The sequence below is a fragment of the Conger conger genome, chromosome 5, assembly GCF_963514075.1.
Source record: "Conger conger chromosome 5, fConCon1.1, whole genome shotgun sequence".
Lineage (NCBI taxonomy): Eukaryota > Metazoa > Chordata > Actinopteri > Anguilliformes > Congridae > Conger > Conger conger.
Window position 1 is genome coordinate 17136823 of NC_083764.1, and position 8888 is coordinate 17145710.

Consider the following 8888-nt stretch of genomic DNA (forward strand, 5'->3'; position numbering starts at 1 on the left):
ATCGTGTCTGCTTTCGAAAATAACATGGTGCCACAGATAATTGATTCGATGTGTCTTTGTGCAAGTGGATCTAACTGTAGTCCACATTTCGGGCAAGACTCAAATCTCAAAATGGCCTGAGAAAATGATTATAGTGCTTTTAGACGCGTTTGCGACAGTTATAATGTGCCTGAAGTTCTGCTAACTACAGAAGATGAGCGATTTAATTCTATTTCTCAGCAGTGTTTATATTTACACAAGAAAACCGGAGAATGAAAAAAGATAGCGTAATACAACATCTTGATTTAAAAAAAAATTCTGAAATACACCAAATGCTACTATTTTGTTTACTGTTTGCTGAATTTTAAATGTAATACAAGCATTGGAAATTACTTGCATACAATTGGTCAATGCATCCAATGTTATTATGCATGAGTCTTTCATTACTTATGAAATAATTCAGAATGTGTGACTGCTCCTGCCCATTCATATTCTTCACCCATACCATGAGGGCAGCTACACTAACCACAATGTCATTATGCATAGCTAAACATACTCCGTCCCATTTAAATTGATAGCGCCATAAAAATTGAATGATTCTTGCTGAACCTCAGGGTCAATCAATATCACCAGTTTTTGTTTCTCTTTCAGTTTAATTTATGTGTCCTTACCTAACAATGGCCTACTAGGGACCATGGATCCTTAGGATCAATCTTAACTGGACTGTAGCCACTTGAAACTGGTTTGAACATGGTTGGCTTTAATGAGAACATGAGTGATCATATGCCTATGTGCATGTGAGAGCAGTGGTCAGTTCTTGCTAAATAACCTTTTTCACCAGGACCATTCTCTATAAACTGAGACTTGTGGCAATAGTTCACCATTGACCAGCATCATTTTCAAGATTTAGAGTCACGCTTGATTACAGATACTATATTCTGTACATAGAAGATGTGAGATACCTCACTGCTACATAGTAATAGCACACGTGTCATTATATTTGAATCCTGTTTCCTAAATTATCATTTTACTATCATAAAATCTACACTGAAGTCTAACAAAAGGTCACATTTATTCATACATTCAGATGCATATTAGAGATACATTCAATATGAACGTGAAGATAAAGCATGTCCTTTCTACAAGTTGCTACAGCTAGATGTACAGGTTTAAATTGTACTGCAACTAAAGATACTCTGCTTTAAAAAAACAGAAAATACAATTATTGGCTGGATTTATTTTCTCATTCTTGACTGCACTCCACAGCCACCCTGTCTAATTCAAATAAAATAACCTGTGTTAATTACATTAAAGGTGGTGTAGTCAGAATCCCCATTATACCCCCATTTTGACACTTACATAGCTGTGGATCAATACTAGGCCCAGAGGAGACACTACTGGCAGTGTTATAATATCAGCATTGTAGGGGTGACAGATTCAATCCTGCAGATGCCCCTGGAGAAATCCTGTTATCGCCTATTTATACAAGCAGAGAGCAGAAATAATGGGTAATTAAAATGGATTTTTTTTGTGTATGATCTGACACCGAGAAAGGCTGTGCAGTTGAACAGTAGGGTGTACCTTTTGTATAACAATCCTTGTCTCCGTAAGCCAGTTATCCTTCAGTGTGATTGTGTGATATTGTCTACGTGACTTGCTCACAAGTTGGGAGTCCCACACATCATGCCATTTTCCGTTTCATCCCATGTACAGATATCCATCCATCCTTCTATTACCGAGCCCGTACAGTTCCTGGTCGGGGTCACAGCAGATGCGGGAGCCCATCCAAGGATGCATTGGGGGAGAGGCGGGAATACAACCTGGGCAGGCCACCAATCCTTCACAGTTACACAGATATATCTACAGACCTTGTGTTTTATACTTTCAGTATTGAATGAGAAATTTAGCTAATTGAAAGAAGATGATTTAGCATCCCTACCAAGTAATTATTGTGGCATTAGCGGTAATTGCAGCATCTCATCTTTTTTGTACACCTTTTTGACTATTTTCCTGTTTTATAATACAATGTGTTCATGAAGCCCTTCGCAGCAGGTACATGCACAGAGAGACACCAACATATGCTGAAGCATATGCCCCCTGCCCTGAGACAGCAAAAGCGCTCAATTGGTTGTAGTGATATTTTTAAACCTTCCACTCTTTGGTTTTTAGTGACTACCCTCCATGTTTTCACATTTCACATTTTCTTCATAGCAATACTTAGTGAATTGGATTCCATTGACTGCGTTGCATAGTGTGCTGTGTTGCAACCACTGCAACCACTGTTCTAGATGCATGAAAATACCTTGCAGAAAATATACTAGCCTCTTTCTACACTCTCCTTGGCAAAGTACACACTACAATGTCAGAGCGGAAAAGTCAAGTGGAAAGCTCCTTTCTCTAGGGTATTCAGACCCTGGGCTTGCAGATATTGTCTTTGAATCCATTTCAGCTGCTACAGTGCACTCAGTGAGTATTTGGACAGTGTCACAATTTTTGTTGTCTTGGCTCTGTACTCCAGCACATTGGATTTGAAATGGAACAATGATAGGGCGGCCTGTCGCGTAGTGGTTAAGGTAAATGACTGGGACACGCAAGGTCGGTGGTTCTAATCCTGGTGTAGCCACAATAAGATCCGCACAGCTGTTGGGCCCTTGAGCAAGGCCCTTAACTCTGCATTGCTCCAGGGGAGGATTGTCTCCTGCTTAGTCTAATCAACTGTACGTCGCTCTGGATAAGAGCGTCTGCCAAATTCCAATAATGTAGTGTAATGTAATGTAATCATGAGGTTAATATGCAGAATTGTATTGTATTTCAATCCATATGGGGTGCATAGGAATTACAGCCTTTTTTATTCATACCCCAGTTTTATGAATAGTGCTACTATAAAAATCACAAACCAGCTTGTGGAGGGGTAATGATTTTGAGTCTTAGGAGGTGTAACATCGCCCGACCATCCTGAATGTGTGTGCGAGCGTGCGTGCATTCATGCATATGTACGTGTGTGTGGGTGGGTGTGTGTGTGTTTGAACATATGGTATAAATGCATTTGTCACAAACCTCAAGTTAGAAATGCCACAGATAACACTTGAAAAGCATCTTTTGGCCTGCCCAACCATTATGATTCCTGTGTGCCTGGCCGGCCCCTATTCTCCCAAATACTGCTACTCAGAGTAAGGAGCTACCAAAATTTTATTTTACTGCAAGGGATGGATCCAATTAACTTCCACTAAAAGCCTTGTTTAAATAATGGATGCATTGCCTAGAATGTAATTTGTTGAAGACATTACAGAAATACACACAGAGAGATTTTCGTTCTTTTTTACTTTTAAGTAGAATGGATTGTGAATAGTGGAACAATTAAAGGGATAATAGCTGAACTCACACCAATAAATGTCAAAAGGCAACTAAAAATACATTTAAAAGACGGTGAAAGTGCGATTTATGTTTTCCAGCTAGGTGAGAACACACTGAATATTCAAAACATCAGGGCACCCGAGAGCACTCAAGACACAAGTAGTATGTCAATGGGCAAATGTGATTAGAGAGACCCCTGTGGGTAAGGGGTGGTGCAGCAGGCTAGTTCGGTAAACACTGACACGCGACATGGCGCGAACCAGTAGTGGAACGCATTGTACTACAGCTTTCAGAACTGGAGAGCGGCGTTTACATTTGGGCTGGAAACTGTGGAAAGACATCCCACTCGACTTTAGGACGACATTGTCAACGCTTCGCATCTCTAATACTATTCGGCATGGTGGACTAACTGATCTTGTGTACCACGGTCAATGGAATTGCTACGACGAATAAACGGATGATTATCATCTTTTGGGCGTGTGTTGCAGGTACAATTGTGCATTTTTAAAAGTTCATTTTACGTCACCGACAGATGCTGATTTCATTTAAAAAGTCAAAGTAACTTGGACAACGAAGTCGCATGGCATTTCCTCAGAAACAGCAAAGAACCATAGCCTACAGCATGCGTAAAAGGCTGCTTCACGGATTCCCCATGGAGCTGAGATGAGAGTTGTCCAAGGTTTTACAGCCAATACGAGCTGTGATTCAAATCTGAAATTCGAGAGTAACCCGAGGGTCGAGCCTCTTGGAGTACCTAATGCTGGACCCACGAATGTCCTGACGCAGTCCAGTGAAACTAAATTTAGTTGAATCCTCAACCTCATAACGGCACAGTTTCCACTCTTCGTTGGTAGTAGACAGCTGCATTGCAAACGCATGAGAAACGCATGGACGTTACGACCCGGTGGACGACAACTCTTGCTCCTTTCGGAGAGGAAAAGGGTCATTTCGATCAGTGCTGCTTGTTTTCTGCCAGAATGCGTTGTACAGAGCTGGGTGTACACCCTTTCACTCTATTGCCCAACTTCTGAAGAACTGCATATTGCAATAAGGCGCCTCAAAAATGGACTAGAATATTACATCTGTAAAGGGATCATGTATTTTTTATACTTAAATGTACAGTTATTTTTCAAATATGGACAGAATTATATAAGTTAAGTGGGGTACAGTGGAATCTTCGGTAATCGAGACCTTAGGCTTTAACTTTTGGAAAATGTGAATGAGGAGTTTTTGTGAACGGAAAGCGCAACTAGCCAATGCAACGTTTCTAGACATTTATTTAACGGTAACTGCTGTGACCTGTCTGTGGAACTGAGTTATACGTGGAAAACATGTCCAGGAAATCGATTTTCTATCGAGAAGACAAGCCTCTGCTTCGGCAATGTTTCTATTTTCTTTCTTTTTTTAAAAGAAAAGGCTCATTGATAATTTTGTAGATAGTGCTTTTCATCAGACCTACGATTAGACAGTTGTGAGGGATGGAGCGCTCTAGTCAGTTCAAGCCGACGCCCGTGATTTACGGAGGGCTGATAAATATTTCAACCAACGACACCAACGCGAACTACACCTCGAAAGTGGAGGAAAAAGACGCCAGTCTTATTTTCCAGGCAGGTTTGGCGGTAGCCCTGTCAGTTATAACTTTTGCCACAACATTATCAAACGCTTTCGTCATTGCTACAATTTATCAGTCCAGGAAGCTGCACACTCCGGCGAACTTTCTTATAGCTTCACTGGCCGTCACCGACCTTTTAGTGTCCATTTTGGTGATGCCCATAAGCGCATTGTACACGGTAAGCCACACATGGTCTTTGGGCCAAGTTATATGCGACATTTGGTTGTCTTCGGATATCACGTGTTGCACAGCATCAATTCTTCATTTGTGTGTGATTGCCTTGGATCGTTACTGGGCTATAACGGATGCAGTCGAATATTCAAAAAAGCGCACCTCAACGCGCGCGGCGGGCATGGTTGCGACCGCTTGGGTGATTGCTATCTCCATCTCCATGCCGCCCTTGTTCTGGCGCCAGGTCAAAGCGGGGGAGTTGACCAGCTGTGATGTAAATACAGACCACATTTTCTACACTATCTACTCAACATTTGGGGCTTTTTATATACCCACCCTGCTGCTTATAGCTCTCTATGGTCGGATCTACGTTGAAGCCCGAAAACGGATCTTAAAACAGTCGCCTAAAAAAACAGGGAAAAGACTTACTTCAGCTCATTTGATCACAAACTCGCCGGGATCCGTGGCGTCTACAACGTCTCTGACCTACGGTACGCACGATTCCTCCTCTTGCGACACAGGTTCCTCCATCAGTGCAAATCAGGTTAAAGTAACAGTGTCCGATGCACTTCTGGAAAAGAAGCGAATATCCGCTGCCAGGGAGAGAAAGGCGACTAAAACTTTGGGAATAATATTGGGCGCGTACATAATATGCTGGTTGCCCTTCTTCATTTACACGTTATTGGTGTCTATCTGTACAACCTGCACTTTCTATCCAGAGTTGTTTGACATCTTCACCTGGCTAGGTTACCTTAACTCTTTAATAAATCCCATAATTTATACAATGTCCAACGATGATTTCAAAAAGGCTTTTCACAAACTCCTACGCTTTAGGTGTTGTAGATCTTGAGATATTGGTAAAGCGCTACGTGAAACATAGGCTATCGCTCCCAAAATGTTCTCCTGTTCTAATGGTTGACAAAAAATCTTTATCACGTGATCCTGGTAAACACGGGCTACATATCGTTTCCAGTTAGACTGAAGTAGCCTACATGACTACAATTCGAGTTTACACCACTGTAGCAAAACATCTTGTGGGCTAGCCTACGGCCAAAAGCACTGCTCAGAAAGCTTGCACAAATTCAGAACTGCGTATCCTTAAATGACAAAACCGTGTTTTAAAACCGACACAACACAATATTGCTATTAAGATTGGCTTTGTGCATATACACAAGCTTAAAGCTGTCAAAGGTTTGGAAGAAGTAATCTCTGACAAAATATTTGCTTCTATGTAGCCTACACAAGCCTTTATTTATTTATTTATTTATTTATTTATTTATTTATTTATTAATACTGTCACCGAGTTCGTCATACAAAATAAATGCCCAGTTTCTGAAGATCTGATTGTGTCGCTGCGTTGCGCAATTTCTGTTTTGTCTAAGATGTCTAATTATAATCTAAAATCCGAGACAAATGGCTATTATCTTCACTGTACGGAATCAATGGAGCCAAGCAGTTTCTGAACGAAAGAACATTATAGCCTACCCGTCAGCGAGTTAATATGGCGAACGTTTCAGTTTGGCCATTGATCATTATGTAATAGTTAAACTTCATCATTATCGTATTATTCATGACGGCCTGTTAAAACAAACAGAATAAACCCTCATGTGGCATCCGTTACTACCAAAATAACTGTTTCCAGACTGGTTATTAATATACAACGTGGCTTAAAGCAGTGTAATTGTTAATATAATTTATATAGTTTGTGTTTTTTGTAAATGTATGAATATGTATTATATTTACTTATGTCGTCATACAGGCTACCCATATTCATTAAAGTATGCGATTTTCTAAGCGACTAAAAAATCAATAAAATAAAATTGACATTCGTGGATGTAACCAATTGTTTGCTAAAGTATGCCAGTCGTTGATTGAATTATTTAAACATATACAATCAGATTTCAAAATGGTGTCAGCTGGTAAAATGTGATCTATAGATCATTATGTATACCCAAATTAATGTTACGTCTGAATGAGGCGTATTATGAGCTTGGGTTATTCCATTTTCAACATCCCAGTAGTGTAATGGAAAAGAAAATAATAACATGACTGCAACTTACTGCAAATATTACACAAACGTTTAGGAAACAAATGACATGTGGGTTAGCACGTCTTCCCATGAAAATGACTTCCTAGTTGTATTATGGATAATGTTTAACAATTTAAATGATTCAATACATGTTTTTATTAAAACCTAATGTGTAAATTGAAATGTATGTACAGTAAAATATATGTATGCACGTATGTATACATCCATGTATTCATTTCTCAGTTTTATTTATTTTTGGGGCCAACTTATCTATTGCTATATGGATATTGGTGATTGTGTGGACATTAAACTAAACAGGATAGCAGCCTTAAAATGGTAGATTTCTACAAAGGCAGAATTATTGAAGCCAGACATTTTATTTTACCTGTTGGTCAGAGAATGGCAAAATATGTATTATTTTTTTCTCTTACTGTACTAGTTTCAGTTTGTTGCTTGCCGTTTGCACAATGTAATTCTGATATGCCAGCCTCCATATGTTATTGTGCAAGAGCTACATATCTGGAAAGCAGTCATAATGTATTCTGAATCCCATAATAGAACACCTGCATTACTTAGTTCTGAGAAGTGGAATAAGATTAAAAAACATAACTAACATTTTATTAGAGGGGTAGTTGCAGCTGATATGACCAAAAGTGTGCCTAAATCTACGACAGGAATAATACATGTGTTTAATGACACAATTTGCCATGAAAATGTGTTCTGTTCCATGTGGAACACCAGAATTGCAGTACCCGTGTAATGGAAATCATCTTTCATGCAAGGTCTGCTGTACAATAAAAGCTTCTCTGCACACATGCGACTGTGCTGTGAATTGTGGGTGAGGTTCCCTCAAAATGGAGCTAAAATTGCTGCTGCTATGAAAAGATACAATAAATAAAATCTTAACTGAAAAATTTTGAGGAATTTGCCCGTTTCATTGGAGATTTTAGAAGAATGACAGAAGGATCTGTTAGAAGCACATGATCTTGAGTATGCACACACACACACACATGCACATACACATTTAGGGTTAGAGTTATGATGCGATGTGTGTTCAGAGATGCTGTTCTGCATGACTGTATGCATTGCACTGCTGCCACACAATTGGCTTATTAGATAATCGCATGAATAAGTAGGTGTGATAAATGTAAAATGTTCCTAATGAAGTGCTCGGTGAGTGTATTTAGATCTGTATGAGGTTTGACATGAGGAGAAATTGTTGCATTTTGTCATTGACATTCCACTGGTCTTATCCAAGTCATAATTGATTTCTAAGGTGATTTCAGCCTAAATTTAGCTTGAATACAGTTCCCCAAGCTCGTATGGCCCTACAAAAATGTATTAAAGTTTTTAGAATATTTAGCATTTTTGAGAATGGTTGACAGCCCTTTGCATCATTTCTGCTGAAGTGTTCACTTTGCAGAGACTCAAATGGTTTATCTCATTTGTTCATTCAACCTTGATTCTTTTCATGGAATCAGGATAAATGGCTTCATTGAGCTTCTGTTCATGATCAACTAGAAGGGAATATGTTCCTGGTTGGGGTATTAATGGTCTTGTCATTATACTGTAGGTCAAAAGCCTTTTGTCCCTTGGGGTATCAAATGTTTGGCCCATCATTAGTCATGACCGCTACTGCACATGCATGCAGAGTTTTAGCCATAGCAAATTATAGAGAAGCTGTCTAATTTGCATTTACTGTATCCAGGCAATATGTTGACTTGTGTATAAGTAAGTAAGTAA

General features: G+C 39.5%; 1 protein-coding gene across 1 annotated transcript; it reads left to right on the forward strand.

The window, feature by feature from the left end:
• The first annotated feature begins 4811 nt into the window (after positions 1–4811).
• On the forward strand, positions 4812–6464 carry LOC133128781 (5-hydroxytryptamine receptor 1B-like). The gene has a single exon (XM_061242550.1). It carries the CDS (start codon positions 4812–4814, stop codon positions 5964–5966), a length of 1155 nt encoding a protein of 384 aa, XP_061098534.1. The 3' UTR covers positions 5967–6464.
• The last annotated feature ends 2424 nt before the right edge of the window (positions 6465–8888 follow it).